At 38.8% G+C, this 22,180-nt stretch overlaps 1 protein-coding gene across 3 annotated transcripts; it reads right to left on the reverse strand.

Moving 5' to 3' along the window:
• Positions 1 to 18,833: 18,833 nt before the first annotated feature.
• Positions 18,834 to 21,677, reverse strand: LOC144250596 (uncharacterized). 3 transcript variants are annotated; one of them, XM_077793491.1, is made up of 4 exons: positions 21,644 to 21,677; positions 21,403 to 21,463; positions 20,531 to 20,637; positions 18,834 to 20,446 (listed from the first exon to the last, which is right to left on the reverse strand). In XM_077793491.1, the coding sequence occupies exons 1-4, from the start codon at positions 21,675 to 21,677 to the stop codon at positions 19,092 to 19,094; spliced, it is 1,557 nt and encodes a 518-aa protein (XP_077649617.1). In that variant the 3' UTR covers positions 18,834 to 19,091. The 3 variants fall into 3 exon arrangements, with proteins under 3 accessions (XP_077649617.1, XP_077649619.1, XP_077649618.1); XM_077793493.1 differs by lacking the exon at positions 20,531 to 20,637 and having other exon boundaries at positions 18,834 to 20,304; XM_077793492.1 differs by lacking the exon at positions 20,531 to 20,637 and having other exon boundaries at positions 18,834 to 20,469.
• Positions 21,678 to 22,180: the final 503 nt, after the last annotated feature.

A 22,180-nucleotide genomic window follows, 5' to 3' on the forward strand; every position in this document is an offset into this window, starting at 1 on the left:
CCGCCAATGAACTAGCACCACGTGGAAAAGTCTAATAGGTACAGCGCAGCGGAAGCAGGCCAGAGCCCAGCCCCACAGCCTTATAAGGAGTTGTTTACCTCTAACAACGCTAACTGCTAAAGAAACAGAAGCAGGAAACCAGCGCCATTTTCAGGGTGCGGTCGCCAGCTCCCAACAGTTCCCCCTTTTCTAATTACAAGCAACAGGTAAAAGTAGAGGTCCTATCTCCATTGTGCAAAAGTGGCCGTAAATAATGGCACACTCCTGAGGGGCGCCTCCCCAGGCGAGTCACCATTCCGACCAATGCCTTTTTCATGGAGGTGGGGCGTCAACATCAAACCCACATGCAATAGGACATGCTTTTCTTGGGACTCAAACCTAGAGCTCCCAAGTGCAGTGCCTTGCCTCGCACCCTGTGCTGTGTGGATCACTTGAGCATGGTGAGCCATGCTTGAGGGGACTGTCCTGCCTCCAAAGCAGCAAAGGCTTGTATGAGCATAAGATTCCGTACCCGCTGCCGCCTGCGCATACGAACCAGACACCACAGGCACAATACAATGGCAAGTACCAGGACCACAGCCAGTGCACCCATGCCTGCCCATTGTTTTAAAAAACTAAAAAATTTAGATAACCATGAGATTACATCTTTTATGGGAGCGATGCAGACACGCGTATTATTCACTCTAACAATTTCTTGTCTCAACAGCATAGTCAGGTTATCAAACTCTGCTGACCAGACCCCTGTAAGCATAGCTCCCAGTTGTCTAGACAAATTAGCGGCCCTAGTCAAGTTATTGAAAGCTAAGGGAGTAATGCATAGTCCATCCATGGGCAGTAAACACCCATGAGTGAGTACTTGACTCAAAATGTCCACTTGGTCTTGTAGTAGATCTACCCGCTGGTTTAGAAGCACAATGCCACGATGTAGATGTTGATTCATCATAGTCTGAGTCTCCATGGCTGTTGCAGCAGTACCCGCAAGCTCGTTCACAGCATCAGCAGTAGGCACAGCAGTAGCGAGAGCCGCGGCGGCAGTGGCAGCCGCAACAGCAGAAGCTGCAACGGCCGCCACAATGGCTGCAGTTATACCAAAGTCTCTTTTGTTTCTTTGCAATAATACAGGCAAATTATCATCATCAATAGACACAGGTAAAGGCAAGTAGGAGGGCACATGTACTACCACAACAGAGTCCTCCAAAGAGGCATTCCAGCATTGTACAAGTCTACACATCTGGTTAGAACAATTGAGTAAAGGAGATGAATAATTGGACACCAATAACATGAATGGGGGCCATACACACACAGGTGTTGGTGCAAACCTAAATAGGTCACTGCAATTGACTTTCACTTGCTCTTCGAAACTACCAGCAGAAGCATTGTAAGTGTAGTTACATTTTTGAACACTACCTCCATCAATAAATCCGAGGGCATTAAGTTGTGAGCAGGCGCCCAAACGAGTGCATAATACCCAGGAGTCAAAAGGATTCAAGAAAGCAGCTTGAGTAGGATTATTATAAGTGAAATTGAACCCTAGAAAAGTAGCATTCTTGTAGGTGGTTGTTAGAGAAAAGGTAAAGGTTTTGTTAGAATTAATAAACTGAGGGGTCAATGAGCCCTGACATCCAGTCCAAGCTGGTGAACTAGTTTTTATGGCTTTACTACGGGGCAACAATGCCGGTTGTTGAGGAATAGAAGTATTGGCTCTCAATACCTTAGCAGGAAAAACACCATTGATTACAGTAGCATTACCATTTGAGCCCCGGGAACCATCACTATCAAACCAGCCCAAAGATTGATTGGTTAACATAATACAAGGTATGGAATCAGAGTAATTAACATGTACAGAGAAACACAATGTGTCAAATAATGAAACAGTAGAAAAGTTATCAATAGCTGCTACAGTATCCATAGGCAAGGTCGGCCAATCCATGGGAGCAGAGCCATTAGTAGTGAAGAAAAATGGAAGTACACCAGCCTGAGAAGTAACGGGCAATGGATATGGCCACGTCTTTACCACTGCCCAGAGGAGTCGTTCTGCAGTCCAGACGACCTCATGTCCGATCATCATCAGGAGAAGCATCAAGCACCTCATCTTGTTCAAGTTCATTCTTCCTCTCTGACGGAGATTGAGGAACTTTCCACACGAGGCGCTCTGGCATCCACAACGGTTCCATTCGGTCCTGTGGGAAAACACAAACAGAACCTCGTGCCCATGCCAGCACGGGATCAGGCCCATACCATTGTCCAGAAAGTACATCTTTCCACTTAACGTGCCCAAAGTTCGGGGCAGAGGGCGAACAGTGCCTAGTTGCAGCAGAGCGCCCTTGGATGTCCAGATTCAAAAAATTAATAGTGAATAGAGCCAAGGAGAGGCGCTCTTCCGGGGTGTGGCCTAAGCCAATTCCCCCTTTTTGTTTTACTAACATCTCTTTTAGAGTCTTATCAGCGCGCTCTACAATACCCTGACCTTGTGGATTGTAGGGTAAACCATGGACAAGCTGGATACCCATCTGGTTGCAAAAGGAAAAAACTTGTCGTCCAGTATACGCTGGACTATTGTCCATCTTAATGGTCTGTGGTAATCCCCAGGCTGCCCAGGCTTCCAAGCAATGCGTGATAACATTTCCAGCCTTTTCACCAGACAAAGCAGAAGCATGGATAATGCCAGAACAAGTATCTACAGACACATGGACATATTTAAGTTTGCCAAAGTCGGGAACATGAGTGACATCCATTTGCCATATAGTTAAAGGCCGCAAACCACGAGGATTTACGCCCACAGAAGGGGGATGATGTAAAATGATACAATTAGGACAATGCAATACAATCTGCCGAGCATCAGCACAGGAGATAGTAAAGCGCTTCTGGAGTGCTCGTGCATTAATATGAAATTTACTATGAAAATTTCTAGCTTGATCTAAGGAGGAAACAGGGAACATCCAAGAAGGACGAGTAGCAAGATCAGCTTGGGCATTGCCAGCAGAAAGAGCACCCGGTAAACCTGTGTGGGCTCGAATATGCAAGGGGTAAAAACAGGCGGAGCGATTCCAAATCAATGTTTGAAGATGGAGAAAAAGGGAAGACATTACTCCTGATGTGTGTATGGGACCCACTGCTTCCAACACCTTTAAAGCTTGAACTACATAAACAGAATCTGAGATTAAATTAAAAGGAAACGGACATTGTTCAAATACTTTTATGACAATTTGCAGCTCCACCCATTGTGGATTGCCAGGAGCAAACTGATGTAGGATAGGAGGTTGATCATTTACCACATAGGCTCCAATACCAGATTTAGATCCATCTGTAAAGATATTTGCAGCTCCTGGGATAGGCGTAGAAGAAGTGATTTTAGGGAAAATGATAGGATGTTCTTTAATAAATGTAATAAGAGGGTGTGAAGGATAGTGATTATCTATTTCTCCTAGAAAAGAGCATCATAATATAGCCCAATTATCCAGGTTAGCACACAAAACTTGAATTTGTTGACACGTATAAGGGACAATCACAGACGTAGGAGGAAAACCAAAAAATTGTATACTTTGTTGTATCCCTAACATAGCTAAAGAAGCAACTGCATCAGGATAATACTCAAGGGATTTTACGAGAGAGTTGAAGAACAGCAGCAGCAAGGCCTGCATTACTTAACGGCCCACCTATTTCTCTACAGACTTTCATCCAAGCCTCTATACCTTTAATTTTATAGGGAGTAATAGCTGCCTTACATTCTTTAGTACATTGCTCAAAAACAAGTTGCTTAATCAAAGGCATGGCTCTATCGGGATCACCAAAGATTTTTCCCGCAGCATCCACCATCCTAGCAACAAAGTCTGAGAAAGGTTCTGTAGGGCCCTGTATTATTTTAGTCAGATTGCCAGACACTTCTCCTCTATTTGGGAGTGACTTCCATGCACGGATACAAATGTTATTAATCTGTTCATATACTTCAGGAGGATATCCCGTTTGTTGATTGGCAAACCTGCCCTGCCCCAAAAGCATATCTTTATCCCAGGCGGGGCGTCCCGCCGCATGATTTTGTGCAGCCTGCTCTACCGCGCCCTCTAGCATAAATGCTCTCCAGTCCAAATATTTGCCTGGGGAGACACAAGTGCACACCAGACTAGCCCAATCTGAGGGGGTCATGCAAAATCTGGTAAGCCCCTCTACCTGAGTAAGAGTGAAAGCAGCATCTACACCATAAGTGCGAATGGATTCTGCCAAGGTTTTAATTATTTTAAAATCTAAAGGCTCATGGTATCTTCCCCTGTTAGCGTCCTGAAAAACCGGGTACGCTAGTCCCATGTCTGTATTAACTGTTCTCCAAACTTGTGTATGAAAAGTTCTCCCGGAGCTTTGGACTCCCCCCACAAATGGGGGTGGTGCAACAGGCACTGCATCTTCTTCTAAATTCTCAACCTCCTCTTCAGAATTAGATTTATCAAAATTAGATTTATCCCCCTTCTCACGGTAGGCTTTCATGCTTTGTGTCTCCCTTTTTTTCTTGTTCATTTTTCTCTTACGTAGTTGCTGTAACAATATATCAAGGTCCTCAGAACTCTCTGAGCCGCTTGTGTCCGCGGGTGTTTTTAGTTCGGTCAAGTCTGGATAGAGCCTTCTCCTATTTTTATTTTCAGGCTCTTTTGCCTTTTCACTACTCTTACTCTTAATACTCTCTGCCACTTCGCTATGTGATCCCTCAGATTTTTCCTCATGTAGTTGTTCAAGAACAGCCTGACCCTCACCCACAGCTTCCTGGCATTTACCATCTGCTATACATCCTCTAACCAACTTCCAAAGTGGTATAACGCCACCCTCTAAAGTACCTTGCTCATAAGCGAAATCCAGATCTTTCCCTAATTTGTCCCAGCTAGGAATCGTAAGACTCCCCGAAAAAGCAAACCAAGGAGCCGCTATATCAGCTTCTCTTAAAAACATCTGCAAAGTGCTCTGCTTTACCTTAAGTCCTTTTGAACGTAGCAACCCATCCAGGGCCAACAAAATTGGGCTTGAAGAGGTAGCGCCCATAATGTTTTCAAAGCTATAAAGAAAGTAAAAGTACAAAAGCCCCGCTCTCTCTTTATCTACAGAGGAGCGTCCCGTTCTATTGGTTCCCCGCTCTCTCTTTATCTACAGAGGAGCGCCCCGCTATTTGCTTGCAGATTCCCACTTATCTGGGAAACTTACCGGTGCACCACCCTGGCTGCCGAAAGTTCTGAATCCCGGGTTCGAGGAATATTCCTCCCCGTACGAGCCACCAATTGTCGCGACCCCTCGCCATCAAGGAAAACACGACACAGGATTCTTCATTCAGCAGTTTATTCAGGGCCCTTGAAGCATGATAAGAAAACAGGAAAAGAGAGAGAGCGGTCGGTCTGCCCTAGCTTAAGTACCCAGCCCCGCCAATGAACTAGCACCACGTGGAAAAGTCTAATAGGTACAGCGCAGCGGAAGCAGACCAGAGCCCAGCCCCACAGCCTTACAAGAAGTTGTTTACCTCTAACAACGCTAACTGCTAAAGAAACAGAAGCAGGAAACCAGCACCATTTTCAGGGTGCAGTCGCCAGCTCCCAAAAGAGCATTGTTGGCGCATGCCTGTATCCCAGTGACTTAGGAGGCTGAGGCAGGAGGAACATGAGTTCAAAGCCAGCCTCAGCAAAAGCAAGGCACTGAGCAACTCAGGGAGATCCTGTCTCTAAATAAAACACAAATTAGGGCTGGGGATGTTGCTCTGTGGTCAAGGGCCCCTGAGTTCAATATGGTACCAAACAACAACAACAAAAATCCTATTAGAAATGTGAAGTGAAACTATCAAAATATATCTAACTCTAAAAGCAGATATATGGCTTTATGTGAATTAAATTCTAATGTCTCTACCAAAGAACTATTTAAATAAAAAATTTCAGCTTTTATGCAGGATATAGCACCAATCAATCAATATAATTTTTGAAGCTGAACAATAAATATTCAAAGCAAAATTATTTACATTTCCATTTATGGTAGTATCAAACATTAAATTCATAGCAAAAAAATTACAAATATGTCTTGTAAGCAGAAAATACTATAGAAAATGTTTAAAAGACTAATTAGGCATCCATTATTTATTCATAAGATTTAATGTTGCTGAAAAGGTAAAATGCAAATTGATTTACATACCAATGTAAACCTTACCTAAATTCCCACATGCCATTTTTGAAAAAGATGGAATGGTAAGCCTAAAGTGAACATAGAAGTTCAGTCAACCTCAAATATGAAATACAGGTTTTCTTCAAGAAAAATATAAAGAACAAAATTGGAAGACTCACCCCAATTTTAAAGCTCAGTATAAAGTTTCAGTTCTAAAGAAAGAAGATCCTGATTCCTCACCCTGATCAAAATCAATTCAAAAGGGGTAAAAGACCTGACTGTAAAACTACAAAATAAACAAGAGAAAGCAATTTAAGTTCTGGTAAGGACAACAAATGTTTAGGAAATAATTTCAAATTCAAAAAAATGAATAAATAAAATAAAAATGGCATTAAACTAAAAACCTGATTTTTAGCAAAGAAAAAAAGTGGAATCTCTATAAAATGGGAGAAACTCTTTGCCCAGTATGCATTTGATACAAGCTTCATATTTAGAATACATAAAGAACACAAAAATAATAAAACTAAACTAACAATCAAAAACGAAGTAATGCCATTTAAAAGTAGGCAAATAAAGTAGACAGTTTTCAAAAGAAGAAACAAAAAGTTCCAGTAAACACATAGAAAAATGTTCAATGTAATTAGCTTTCAGGGAAATGCAAATCAAAAATACAATGTGGAAGACTGGGGAAATATCTCAGTTGATAGAGTGCTTACCTTGCATACACAAGGCTCTGAATTCAGTCCCAGCACTACAAGAAAAAAAAAAAAATACATGAGGTATCATCTCATCCCAGTCAAAATGGATAACTTAGAAATGTGACAACCACTGATGTGGATGTGGAGAAAAATCAAACTTATGCAAGGGTGTGTGCAAATAAATTGGGTAGCTGATATAAAAAACTATGCATATTACTCAAAAAACTAACAATAGCTGGGATCATGGCACACAACTAATCCCATATATTTAAGAAGCTAAAGGAGAGGATTAGAAGTTTAAGGCCAACTGGTGCAAGTTCAAGGTCAAAGAGGGCAAAACCCTGTCTCCAATAAAAAAGAAATATGCTGGAAGCCAGAAATGGTGATAAATTCCTGTAAAGTAGGCAGCTTGGGAGACTACAGTAGGAGGATCCTGAATCTGTTGTGAGGTTAAAGAAACTTAATGTAACGCTCTCTCAAAATAAATTAATAATCATAATCATAATCATAATCATAAATAAGGCACTGTGATGTAGTCTAATGGTCAAATGTTTGCCAAGCACATGAGGCTTTGGTTAAGTCTTCAGTATCTCAACTAAATAATACTAAAATAGAATTACCTTATGATTCAGGTATCCCACTTGGGGGTATGTAATGAAAACAATAAAACACTCATCTGATAACTGGATGCCCATCTTTATTGAGGCACTTCCAAGTTGAAATGATATGGAATTGCCTAGGAATTCTGGGACAGATGGATAAAGAAAATATGGCATATATGTAGGCATACATCCATAAAAATCAAATCCTGCCACCTGCAACAATTGGGTGAAATTGGAGGGTAGTGTGGTAAAATGAAATAAAACCAGACACAGACATACAAACACTGCATGCTGTCCTGCATGTGGGGGAGGCTAAACCTGAACTTAGGTTGGTGATTTTTAAAGGTTAAAGAGTGGAGGTGGGAAATGAGAACAGGATTTCATCAGTGGATGTGGCATATATGTTAAAATACCATGCAGAGACACTTTATTATGTATATTTAGTACATCTTCATCAAAGCTATTTTTAAAATGTTACTGTAATCAGTACTGAGTCACACTTACAAAATGATTAAATGGAATAATATTGCCAGGCGTGGTTGTGGATGCCTATAGTACCTGCAACTCAGGTGACTGAGACAGGAGAATTGACACTTTGAGGTCACCCTTGGAAATGTAGCAAGATCTTGTCTCAAATCAAAACAAAAAAATAATGAACTGGGGATAAATCTAGGTGGTAGAGTGTTCCTAGATTCAAATTCATTACTGCAAAAAGAAATAAGAATAGAATTTAGAAATACATCCTTATATTTATGGTCGATTATTTTTCAAGGAGAATGCCAAGACATTATAGGAAAAATGTTTTCAAATCATCTGGAACAACTATCCATCCATATAAAACATGGAACACGATCTCAAACACTATCTCACACTTTACACAATTAATTTTAAATGGAAGAAAGGTGTAAATATGAGAATTTAAACTACAAGATTCTTAGCAGAAAACATGTAAAAATCTCATGATCCTGCATTGAAGAATAGATTCTTAGAAAACACAATTTTTCTTGGTTTCTTTCTTGGTACCAGGGATTGAACCCAGGGGAGCTTAACTACTGAGCAACATTCCCAGCCCTTTTAAAAATTTTACTTAGAGAACAATTGCTAAGTCTGTCTTTGAGCATGTGATCTTCCTGCCTCAGCCTCCCAAAATGCTGGGATTCTAGGCAGGTGCCAAAAGATACTGCTTATAATGCCACATATTTAGAAAGTATCTACAGGATTTTAGATATGAGGTTTATGATGTGGCATAATAAATTTTGTGAAGGGTAAAGAAAAATATATTTATAATTTAGCCAATATGTTTTTTTAAACTATAGACTTCATCTAGCCTTCCGTATATACTATTTGAAATTTCACTGTTCCCAATGGGGACTTCTATCTGAAAAACTCCAAACACATTTACCTTGTAGAAGTCAAACCTGGACATACATTTTTCTTAATCTATAGACTTAAATAAAATTGAAATTTCTCAAGAGTAAAGATTATTCCTCTAGAGCCAAATGATCCATAGCATTGTGTGGAATCATATTAGCTGAAGGGCTGTAAAAGAAATAATATTAACTAATTACCTTCTGACCCCAAATAACATCTGTATACTTGGCGCTTCTTCATGTAGTCATGAATGTATTGTTGAGTCAACAAAAAGAGAACTCTTATAATTTTGTGGGCATATTTTTTAACAAATTATGAATTATCATGAAAATGGTTCTCATTTTCACCGAACTCACAGAAGTGTCAAAAGAGTCAAGATTAATCCTATTACATTCAGAAATGTCTTTGTTCCTTTATAAATTATTTTGTGGTATTGGAAATTGAACTCTGGGGTGCTTTACCCCTGAGCTACATCTCCAGTGCCTTTCTTCATTTTTAAATTTTATTTTTTATTTTTGAATTTCAGTTACACATAACATTAAGGTTGATTTTGACATGAAATCATTCCACTTTTAAACGGGGATGATTCTATCTGAGTGGCGTGATTAAAAATAAATTCAAATATTATATAGCCATAACCACATCCAAATTAATGAAAATTTCCTCAACTGTTTTTATGACTTTTATGCTTCTAGCTATTACACAAAGAACTTTGATCCTTTTTTAATTTTACTTTTGTACATGATGTGAGGTACATATCCAAATACATTTTTTCTTCTTGTAGATATCTAATCATCTCAGGGACACTTTTGCTTTAGCTTTTACTCTTGAAAAATATAAGCACTGTGTGTGTGTGTGTGTGTGTGTGTGTGTGTGTAATCCCTCTGAACATCAGTTACAAATTGCTGCCCATGCAGGTCAGGAAATTTGCTGCCCACGCAGTTACACATTGCCACCCCTGACCTGCAAAGTCAGCTGAACTTAAGGGCACTCCTGTGAATTTCCAGGGACACCAAATAAAACATAGACACACTTTACCTTTACACAAGCTTCAGGACTTCTTCTCTGCTCTTGGCCTCAGGCCCCCAAAAGGGAGGGCAAGAGAAAGTCCGAGAGGCTGGTGAGAAAGCGACCACATTCAGAAGAGAGCTTTCATTGGAGGACACTTGTCCTTAGAAAGTTCTATTCAAAAAAGGCCAGAGGAGCAGGGTTACAATTATTTATGAGGATTTATGAGGGTAAGTCAATCCTCATAAATAATGCCTACATCTGAAGATCCCCCCTCTCTATCTAAGCTGGGACAACACCCAAGTCACCACAAATGTAGTGACTCGTCAGAGCCTCCTGCTTCAGGACTGGAAGGCATGGGTCACTCAGAAGAGCTTCCCACATATCCGTCCTTCTTTCTTTGAAAAAGCAGGTGATGGGTCATTATTTTGAGTCCCTGAATTCTTCCTGTAGGGGTATAACATCCTACAATTACAACACAAGAGAGAATAAGTAGCAATGAGAACAATACAAGGATACACCATGCAGAGTGTTTAAGAATGTTTCCAGGGTTAAAGCTGTTTAATTCTTTAAGTATTTGATCAGCTAAAAAAAGTAGGATCTGAAAAATCAATCTTACATTTTTGTATCTTGAATCTGATGATGCAGCTCCAAAAGATCCAAGCATTCTTCTGCCAAATATCCAACAAATGGTTCTGAAGCTTCTTCCAATACCACTAAGAAGCATTGCATTTGGCAGCAGTAACACACACATACCTATAGCTAGCATGACATTTAAGTCTTTCCTTGAATTTCAAAATGGAAAGTTCATTATCTATATTTATGACAACAGTTTCTAAGGCATTTAGCATGGTCTCATTCCTTTCATCAACATTTATTTGATTGTGAAGAGCCTTGGAAGTATTCTGAGCCAAATAATTAAGAAAATGTGCATGTTGAATATTTGAGATATGGCCACCAAAGCTGTCACCATGGAAGCAATAAAAGAAACCAAGGAAACAACTCTCACTATTATGAGTCCAAGAGCACACTTAGGTCTCGCTAGCTGGGAGTGTATTTGTTGTAAGACTTGAAAAGCAGCATCAGCCTACCATGGCGCTGAAATATTTTCTGGTAATAAGACAAAGGAGGGCTGATGGAGCATCATCGTTCCTTTTTCTCTATTATTTCTGATGATACAATTAGTTAAATTACATTTAATATCTGTTACAAGATATCTATCATCTTCCCTTTTAACTTTTACATTTCCTGTAATTAAAACATAAGGAGATTGAACACAGACCCATAAGCTGTAGCAAGAACCTTCCTGTTACAGTTCTTGCCTACAAAGTCTGGTAAAGCTTTGTCAATAAAATGTGAGAATTCTGAGGCAGCAATTAAGCGCCAAACATCTTTCTGAATGCCACCTTCCCTGAAGGTAAGGATGCTACTAACAAATCCTCCAGGATTCATGGCATTACCCTTGCATAACTGCTTTTGTCAATTTTAGGAGACCAGTCCAAAATATACCCACCATTTCTACACACCTTATGCTGTACTTGAAAAGTACAAATAAAATTTAAAGTTTCTAGTATTAACGATAAAAATGAAAAAGAAATGGAGGGTGCCAGATCTCTAGACTCTGGAATATAAGCAATTAAAAACAGACTTATTTGCAATTTTGCCTTGAGCATAGTGGTAGGATTATGAGGGGTACTATAAAAATATGAGCACAAATCATAGATTTTATATATATTTCAATACAGCACATTAACAAACTCAACATTAAATTTAAAAGAAAAAAAATTAAATCTCCATTGTTTAGGTCAAGCCCTAGCTATGAGAGATCCAGGGATCCTGAAGGATGAGTGGTTTAGGTGAAGGAAGAGGAGACAGGACTATAGTTGCAAGTTATGAGCAGCCTTCAGAAGTACCCGCTGCCCCTATAGGGGCCTTAATTTTTAAACATTTTTTACAAGTGTTTTTTCATGTAGTTAATGGATAGCTTCAAAGCTCAAAATTTCTTTGATTTACATAATTTTTAAGAGTTACAATATTTTCAGATATATATTAATTACCTAAGATATTGAGAACATTGTTTAAAATATTTTCCTGTAACCTTTGCCAATCACGATTAAGCTTTTACATTTTCACCTCAATCGATAAGTACTAGACTACACATCTCGACTACATGTACCTTGACCTATTATTAGCTTTTAATTTTAAAGCATACGTATAATTATATCATTAACCTTTAACTTTAAAGCATACCTATGATTATTGGTAAGATTTCTTACTTCTAAAGTCCCAATAAAACACTTAAAGTAGTTAAAGCCTATTACTTAAAAGCAGTTTTCTGAAGTGCTTCCAAAATGTATGTATATTAATTTTATTTTATTCTATTTTTAATTTAAAAGGTAATTTTGTTTTTCATATGACCTATTTAACTGCTTTCTTTTAAGAGTTTCTTTGATACTTTTTCAAAATACAACTATTCGTATATTTTTGTAATCTTTAACAAAAGAGCAGGCTCTTCAACACAACCCATTTACCATTAATATTAACAATGTGTTTCCCATTTTTATCATGAATTCCTGTGTAAGGCAAAGGAGGGCCTGTTAGTGGGGGGAAATGTATGTTGCACAGATTATAGATTTAGAATGTGGGGCTTAGTGCAAATTGTTAAGTTTTTCTCAAGAACCTTCAGATTTGTAAGATTTTCTTCATAAATTTTTGAGGAACTACACTATTGTTTGAATCCTGAGAGATTTTAAAACACATCTCCAGGCATGTCTTAATTGTATCTTTAGTCTCATTTTGGGAATTTTCCTGCCATTTCCATCATCCTGTACATTTATTATTGATTGATGTATACCCTATTTTCCATATTATGAGTATCATAAACAATACATTAAACCCTCCACATGGTTTCAGTTTCCAAATGGTGTAGCTCTGCCATGGCATCTCCCATGCTGTGACCCTATCAGACAGAGGGTGCAGGAACAACTTAACCACATTATCTATAAGACACCAGCTATTTTCCATGACTTCTGTGGAACTTGTGATTGAATCTTGAGTTACAGCCTATAGTGGGTCAATTAATTGTCACTGGATAACAAGTAATTCTAGAACTTATTGGCTCACTCGACCCGTGAGCCAAACCCCCAGCAATATTTTGTATTTTATTTAAAGAAAGATGTTTCACTGATTTGCTTAGCACTTCTCCCTTGCTGAAATTGGCATGGAACTCATGATCCTTCTGCTTCAGCCTCCCAGGACCCTGGGATTACAGGAATGCACCACTGCACTCAGCTCTGTTCACAATTTTAATGCCAGCATTCCCTCTTTGCCTTATCAACTATTTTTATGCTATATTTCAAATGGATGCAGTATTTCTAATTTTTCCTCCAAGAACTGGATGACAGGTTATAGATTTTGCTTTCTCTTTGTGAGCATTTCACATGAGGAAAAAAGCAGACACAATGATGTGATGAGAAGAAACAGGTGACAATTTAAAGAGAGAGAATGTGTCCTCTCTGTAAAGAGAAGAGCATGGCTTTCTTTCTCTCCAATTTCATTAGAGATCTAAAAAAAAGATTCTAAAGAATCCTGCCAAGGTACACTTCGTGACTTTGGACTGACAGCAGGATAATATCAAACTCTCAAGTTTCCAGTGCCATGAAAACTTTAGGTTAATTAGCCTCATGTTCATGATTTATAATTGAATTCTTAATCATAAACTCTTGCAGATTTTATGGTTAGTAGGAATTATCTTTACTTCCCTGAGTTCCAGAATCTGGTCTTTAACAAGATCATGAAAGTCTCCCCTTTAGTGTAACTTGCATTCCTCTTACAAACATTATTTTGAAACTGCATTTCTCCTGCAGGTAATAGTTTGTTAAAGAATGTAACCCATCCTGTCCAGTTAATCCAGAAAGGGTGCAAGAAAATTGCTTCTTGGAAGATAAAGGATAGGGTCAATGTGTTGAGCCTATTTATTTATTGTTTTGTGTGTTGAAATCAGAGCTAGTCGACCAGTGAGCTACATCACCAGCTCCTTTTTTATATTTTATTTACAGACAAGATCTCATTGATTTGCTTAATGCCTGGCTGATACGTTGCTGAGACTGGCTCTAAATTCATGATTCTCCTGTCTCACCCTCCCAAGCTGCTGGGAATACAGGTATGTGGCACCATGCCCAACCTACCATTTACCTTAAAAGTACTTCAGTTCTTTTACCAGGTTCTGTGAATATTACTACAATGAAAATATAGTCTTTTCTATGATCTAATGACTTCAATTTATTTTAGATACATACCCAGAATTACTACTACTGAATCATATGACATTTTTATTTTAACTTATTGAAGAACCTTAATACCATTTTCAAAAATAGCTTTACTCAATTTATATTCTCACCAGAATTTCTACAAGTGAATCTCTATATCCATGCTCATATGCTCTAGATTACCTATTAACTTTCAGATTTTTGTTTTTTACTTCTAAATATTTTACTTATTTATTTACTGGCCATGTAGACAAATAAATTTTATTTTATTTTATTTATTTGTTTTTATGTGGTTCTGATGCTTGAACATAGTGCCTCCCATGGGCTAGGGAAGCACTCTATAACTGAGCCAGAACCACAGCCCCTACCTTTCAGATTTTTATCATAGGCATTCTGACAAGAGTACTTAGGGTGAAGAAAAGTTTTCATTTGACTGATGAATTAAATTTCTGAGGCAAGTGTGTTATATTCCAGACTGTCAAGTAGCTAGACGAAGAGTGTACTGTATTTTCTGTGGTGAAACAGGAATCTGTGGTTTCTAACACATTTTTAACACTACTGCTGCAAATTTTAGTTTTTGGAAGTAGTTACAAACAATGCAAATCCAACTATTTGTAATGTATGAATATTTGCACATGCTCAGTCTCTGTTGCTTATAGAAATTGCACGTTTAGGATATACTCCCTGGAACAGAAGTCACTAATTTTAGATGCTCAGTACATGGAGAAACTACTTCTGAAAACAACTGGAAGGCCTGGAATTATTACTGGGGTGAACAGGGTAGGTCAGGGCTCAGAAAGTGCTCAAATATTCTTGAGTCTATCGGTAGTTTGTTTAATTTTCCCCTTTGGTACCTATAATTGAGTTGAGAGAGAAGCAATTCTTCCAGCAACAGAAGTTACAAAACCACTGGAACTTGGCCTAGTGCAGATGACTAGAAACTTTCTCTAAAAACTTCCAGATGACTGGGAGCAAAAAGTAACAATTAGCATTTTGAAAATCATTCTCAGAAAACACCATAAAGAGTAGCAGAAATATCTGAGGGGTTCACAATTCGGAATTCATTTTTTAATTTGTTGATCATTTTATTATGGAGTCACTAGAGTTCGTTTTATAGTCTGAATACTATGAAATAATTAAATGTGTAACGTAAAATATTTTCTCCTGCTCAGCAACTTATTTTTTTTTAAATATTTTCACATGTATGACCTCCTCAGCAGCCACATGAATGTTTATAGCAGCTCAATTTGCAGTGACTAGACTATGGACCAACCTAGGTGGTTCTCAAAAGATGAATGGATAAAGAAAATGTGGTATATATAATCAATGGAATATTAGTCAGGTTGAAAGTAGACTAAAATGATGGCATTTTCTAGTAAATGGTTGGAGTTGGAGAATATCATGCTAAGTGAAATAAGCCAGTCTCGCAAAACCAAAGATGTTTTCTCTATTATGCTGATGCTAATTCAGGAGGGAGGGGGCACTGGGGCAGAATAGCTTTACCTTACATTAGGTTGAGGGAAGTGATAGGAGGGAGGGGAGAGGGATGTGGGAATAGGAAAGATAGTAGTAGATTGAAACAGACATCTTTCTGTATGTATATATTTGACTACATGACTAATATGATTCTGCAACATGGACACTCAGAAAAATGAGAAATGATATCCCAACCAAGTATGATATACCAAAGTGTGTGTCTGAGTGTGTGTGTATGTGTGTGTGTGTGTGTGTGTGTGTGTATATATATATGCATATATATATATATATATATATATATATATATATATGCATTCTACTGTCATCTACTTTCATGGGGATGAAACAGGGTCTGGGGATGTGGCTTAGGGGTTAAGAACCCCTTGTACTAAAATGAGTGAGAGAGAAAATAGGGAAGACAAATCAGAAGGCAGAATGGATCCACACAATTCCACGAATTAACCATAATACCTGCCCTCATTAACAAGTACTTAGGGTCTGCGTGATATTGGTCCATCTGTGAAAATTTGAAAAAAAAGATATTTTTTCTTATGATCTGGAGTCATAGAAATGGACTTGCAAATTTCTACCAGGACTGGTAGAATGGCTTGGAAACAGTAGTCACATCCTATAGAATTCCAAAGTCGTTATTTTAATGGAACCACTTCAGCTGAGTTCCCATCAAATGTGACTGCCATTGGGGTAACGGTTCAGAGACCGCATTGCTCCAGTTTTAGATGCGTGTGAGGTCAGCCTGGGCAACCGAGTCCACCACTGTCTCAAGAAAGAGAAAAGAGGGGGAGCCTTGGTGAGGGTGTAGCTCAGTGGTAAAGCAGCCTTGAGTTCAATCCCCTGTGGAGACCAGTGACAGTGATTGGGAGACAAGTGTCTAAGATGGAGGTCTCTAATGAGGTAATGGCAGTGGCATGCTTGGTGACTGGAAAAGTTTCTATGCAAAAGTATAGGATGCCTGGTTGCCATGGCAATGCTCTCCATGGGGGAGACTCTGTTGTGGGAGACTTTTCAGCTTTGACCTCATTCTCAGGCACAAAGTTCCTTGTTAAGTCAACCACAATGTTTCACCAGTTCCGGTGCTTTAAAGGATGCTTTAAAGTAACTTTAAAGGATGGACTTTCTTTAGAGCTTCACAGTGCTATAACACTGCACATTCCAACTATAGAATGTAACGGAGGAAATAGCTGCATACTGTTGCTGTGTAACTTTCATAAATACAAAGAATAATGCTTGCATGGTCTTTAATATGATCAATGAAAAATACACAATAAAGATTGCTGGTGTAATTCTTTTTTTTCTTTTTTTTAGAGAGATAATTTTTAACATTTGTCCATTTACATTTTTAGTTTTTGGTGAACACAACATCTTGTATTTTATTTATATGTGGTGCTCAGGATCAAACCTAGGGCCCCATGCATGCCAGGTGACCGTGCTACCACTTGATCCACATCTCCAGCCCCCTTGGCATAATTCTTAAGACCTGGTATAAAAGACCTTTAAAAAGGAAGAGATCAGCTGCAATTGTGGAGGAAACACCTGCACAGCTACATCTGCTGATGTGCTTATCCGTGGGGTCCACACTCACAGCTGCAGCAAACTCACCACCTGAACTACGGAGCGTTCAGTGCTAGAATGCCTGCCTAGCATGCACAAGGCAGGATTCGGTCCCCAGAACTGGGAAAAGAAAAGAGAAAGCAACTCAAGTATAGGGCAAAATATATTTTGAGAAAGTGCCTCTCTAAACAATATACACAAATGACATTGTTTTATAATTTTCTTTAATGTGCCTACATACAGCACAATACATGAGCCTTAGAACAAGCACAAGTGACAAGAGTGGTGGTCCCAGAGTCATCACCAGATCAATAAGGAATAAAGGAAAAGGAAGAGGCCAGCTGCAGGGTACACAGACACATCCCTATGGTCCCAGCTGCCAGACTCATCCCCTCTCAAAAAATAACAATTAAAAGGACTGTGGAGAAACTCAGTGCTAGAGCACTCCTGGGTGAAATCTGAACAAAGAAAGAGAGGAAAGAAGTTCAGAAGAGCCATTTCACCAATCTGTACCAAAGGCTGGAGTGGAGAGGCCTAAACTAACATACACAATATGTAATGAAACATTAGACACAAAAGACTTAAAATACGGGAAAATGGAATCTAACAATGAGAGATTTAACCCAGAGAAACATGTTGCTTTCAAATCTTCATGCTGATGCAATTCTCCCCTCCAACCCAGGGTGCAGTTTTGTTACCTCTGAATACATTTAAAAAAAGAAAGAAAAAAAAAGAAATGAAGGCACACACCATTTTCACACACCTACAGTGGTTATCTCAAAATAAATAAATAAAATGAAATAAAATAAAATTTTTCTCAAGTCTGAACAAGTTCAAATGGATCTGAAACAAGCAAAGTTCTCACCACATTTCTGCATAAAGGGCTTTTCTCCAGTGTGATTTCTTAAATGCTGTTCAAAGGGACCTGGAAAGTTGAAAGTGTTACTGCAATTTTTAAAGATAGAAAAAGGATTTTCACAGATGTGAATTCTTTTGTGCCTTTGGAGAAAACTCTCAAAGCTGAATACTGCCCCACATGGCTTATCCTCAGCATTTTCTACAGTATGAGTCCTTTCATACAACTGAACAAAACTAGAACAAAACTAGAACAGCTAAACCCTTTATATTTCTTACTTGCATAGGATTTATTCTTTTTATTCCAAAACAATATTCCCAGTCCTTAGGAAAAAAATGAGAAAACTAGAAGATTTCCCACATTTCTCACATTCACAGGGCTTCTCTGCATGAGTGTTTTCATATATAAGAAAGGAAATGAAGCTGACAGAATGTAGCAAATCCCCCAAATTCAGAGGGTTTGTTTTTCAATGTGAGTGAAATGGCTTTGAAGGCAACAGGGAAAATGGAATGATTTGTGATATTACTCACAGTTGGATGATGGTGGTGTATGCCTTTAATTCCTGAGACCCGAGAGGCTGATTCTGAAGATTCAATGTTGGAGGCTAGCCTCAGCTTCTTAGGAAGACCCTAAGAAACTCAGCAAGTCCCGGTCTCAAAATAAAAAGTAAAAAGGAACTGGAATGTAGCTCAGTAGTAGAGCACCGCCAGACTAAATCCCCAGTGGATTGATTGATTGATTGATCTCTATCTCGCACATACACACACACACACACACACACACACACATACACACACACATTTTCAGCAGTGTGAGCCTCTCTTGTCTTTGAGGATGACATGAAATATTGATTTACCATATTTCACATTCAAAGGATTTTTCTCCAGTAAACGTCCTCCATGTATATGAGTGAAACAGTAATAACAGAAGAGTTTACCAATTCTTTTCATGCATACGATTTCTATGCAGTATGTGTTCTTTCACATCTGTGAAGCTGACAAGATGTGGCAAAGGCTTCTCCACATTGTTGACATTCATTGGGCTTTTCTCCAGTATACATTCTTCCGTGTCTGTGAAGGTCACTGGATCTAGCAAAGGCTTTTCCACACTGCTTACATTCTTAGGGCTTCTCTCCAGTATGAGTTTGTTCATGTGAGTGAAGGTAAGGGGACCGAGTGAAGGCTTTGCCACACTGCTTACATTTATAGGGCTTCTCTCCAGTGTGTGTTCTTCCATGTCTGTTAAGCTGATGGGACATAGCAAAGGCTTTTCCACATTGTTTGCATTCATAGGGCTTCTCTCCAGTATGTGTTCTTCCATGTTTATGAAGCTGACGGGATGTAGCAAAGGATTTCCCACACTGCTTACATACATAGGGCTTCTCTCCACTATGAGTTCTTTCATGTATGTGAAGGTCACCAGATCTAGCAAAGGCTTTGCCACACTGCTTACAATCATAGGGCCTCTCTCCAGTATGAGTTCGTTTATGTATCTGAAGGTAATAGGCAACAGTAAAGGCTTTTCCACATTGTTCACATTCATAGGGCTTTTCTCCAGTATGCATTCTTCCATGTATGCGAAGATGACGGGATGAAGCAAATGTTTTTCCACATTGTTGACATCCAAAGGGTTTCTTTCTAGTATGTGTTCTTCCATGAATCTGAAGGTGACTAGAACTAGCAAAGGCTTTTCCACACTGCTTACATTCATAGGGCTTCTCTCCAGTGTGTGTTCTTCCATGAATCTGAAGGTGACTAGAACTAGCAAAGGCTTTTCCACACTGCTTACATTCATAGGGCTTCTCTCCAGTGTGTGTTCTTCCATGAATCTGAAGGTAACTAGAACTAGCAAAGGCTTTTCCACACTGCTTACATTCATAAGGCTTCTCTCCTGTATGTGTTCTTCCATGTATGCGAAGGTCAAAAGATCTAGCAAAGGCTTTTCCACACTGCTTACATACATAGGGCTTCTCTCCAGTATGTATTCTTCCATGTGTATGAAGCTGACGGGATGTAGCAAAGGCTTTGCCACACTGCTTACATACATAGGGCTTCTCTCCAGTATGAGTTCTTCCATGTATGCGAAGGTCAAAAGATCTAGCAAAGGCTTTTCCACACTGCTTACATACATAGGGCTTTTCTCCAGTATGAGTTCTTCCATGTGTGCGAAGGTCACCAGATCTACCAAAGGCTTTTCCACATTGTTGACATTTATAGGGCTTCTCTCCAGTGTGTGTTATTCCATGTCTCTTAAGGTCAGAGGATGTAGCAAAGGCTTTTCCACATTGTTTGCATTCATAGGGCTTCTCTCCAGTATGTGTTTTCTGATGTATTCTAAGTAATCTGGGATAAGCAAAGTCTTTCCCACATACCTTACATTTGAAATGTGCACTCCCTGTGTGTGTGATCCTGTGCTTTTGAAGACTTGTCTGTGAAATAAAGGTTCGACCATCTTGTTTACATTCATAGAGTTTCTCTCCAGAATGAGTTCTTTCATGTCTTCTAAATAAAGAGGAGAAATGAAAGGCTTGCCCACGCACCTCACATTGAAAAGGTTTACCTCCACTGTGTGTTATCATGTGTCTTTGAACACCTGGGAGAGAAGAAGAGGCTTCACCACATTGTTGACATTCATAGGGTTGCCCCCCAGTATGAGTTTCTTCATGTCTTTGAATGTCATTGGAACAACTGATGACTTTCCCACATACTGTACTTTCATGTGGTCTATCTCCAGTTTGTAACATTTGTGTGTGAACACTTTTGAGAGAAACCAGAGATTTCCTATATTGTTTAAATGCACATGGCTTCTCTTCACATTCTTCATGCTTATAGTATTTGTGTCCAGAGTGAGATGTGATGTGCCTATGAAGGAAAGAAGGACATATGAAATCTTTTGCAAACATAATGAAGTCATATGGATTTACTCTATTAAAATTTTTCTTTGTTTGATTAAGAATTGGAATCGACTTGAAGGTTTCCCCACACTATTCTGTGGGGAAGTTTGAAGTTTACCATAGGACTTCTTTGAAGAAGTGACCAACACATCATTGATACCTAACTCATTCACAGTTTTCTATTTATATATAGGTCTTTACATTTCTACCAACATCATGTAAAGGCTAGATTTTCTGACTTGTTAAAGTTGCCTGAAAATAAAGAGATTGAAAGGAAACAATCCTTTGCAACACAGCTTCTCTTTGGCTATTATTCACATAGTCATATTCACATATGCAATTTCATAGTCCTTTTTGCATGTCAAATACTTTAAAAAGACTGAATACCTGTTACAGATAAGTATATATTTCTGGTAAAAAAAAATATTATAAAAATAAATACATTTCAAATTATGCATACTTCTTCGGTTGGTTTGCTTTAAAAATTATATGACAGTTCTCAGATTCCCTCACGAATTCCTCTTGTGAGTAGAGTTACCTTAGGTTGCTTCCAGAGTTTTCAATCTGATCTTCAGTGGTCTTGTCTTCCCACTTGTTTCCTAAAATGAGACAACATAACAATCTTTATGAATACTTAGGAGCTAGAAATGCTTTGCCGAATTGTAGGTGCCATTTATGCTTCAATAATTCACCAACTGATTTCCTTTTCACCTTCTACATAAATGACCAAAATAAACATGACTTCTCGATTTGATTAATTTTAAAACCAACATTATTACCTATAGAAGCCAGGTTTCTGAGGACTTCCAGCATCACATCTCTGTAAAGGTTCTTCTGGGAAGCATCCAGAAAAGCCCACTCCTCCTTGGTGAAGTTCACAGCCACGTCCTCAAAGGTCACTGAGATCTAAAATATCCCACAAATGTATAGTGGAGGCCAGGAGAGAATGACAGCATGTGAAATCTGCACTCAACATGCATGATGTTCACATGATTCCCTGGCCTCCTGATTAATTCCATGATTTGGTCCATCAAATCTTTACTGCACTCAATTTCTTACACCCATTCCAACACTAGAAATTGGCTACTCAGAAGGCAAACATCATAGTGATTTATATCCTTCCTTTGGTGAGTTCACAGGAAGTAAGACAGGCTCCCAGATCACTCCTAACTCCTTTAATGGTTTCACCTCTATTACATGTCCTAGAAATGTCCTGTGTGGTACAGAGCTAATATAAGCACTTCTCATAGTACTTATCTTTAGAAAAGAAAGGTGATGAGTAGAAAAATGCAGGAATCATGAAACTAAGCATTTGA

This window comes from Urocitellus parryii, chromosome 16 (genome assembly GCF_045843805.1).
Source record: "Urocitellus parryii isolate mUroPar1 chromosome 16, mUroPar1.hap1, whole genome shotgun sequence".
NCBI classification, from domain to species: Eukaryota; Metazoa; Chordata; class Mammalia; order Rodentia; family Sciuridae; genus Urocitellus; species Urocitellus parryii.

Excerpts from the sequence above, each read along its gene's own strand:
- LOC144250596 (XM_077793491.1), bottom strand. The coding sequence starts at position 21,677 with ATGCTGGAAGTCCTCAGAAACCTGGCTTCTATAG. Across the intron at positions 21,464-21,643 it reads CAGAAACCTGGCTTCTATAG|GAAACAAGTGGGAAGACAAG; the intron begins GTAATAATGTTG and ends GTCTCATTTTAG. Across the intron at positions 20,447-20,530 it reads CATGATAACACACAGTGGAG|AGAAACTCTATGAATGTAAA; the intron begins GTAAACCTTTTC and ends CTCATTCTGGAG.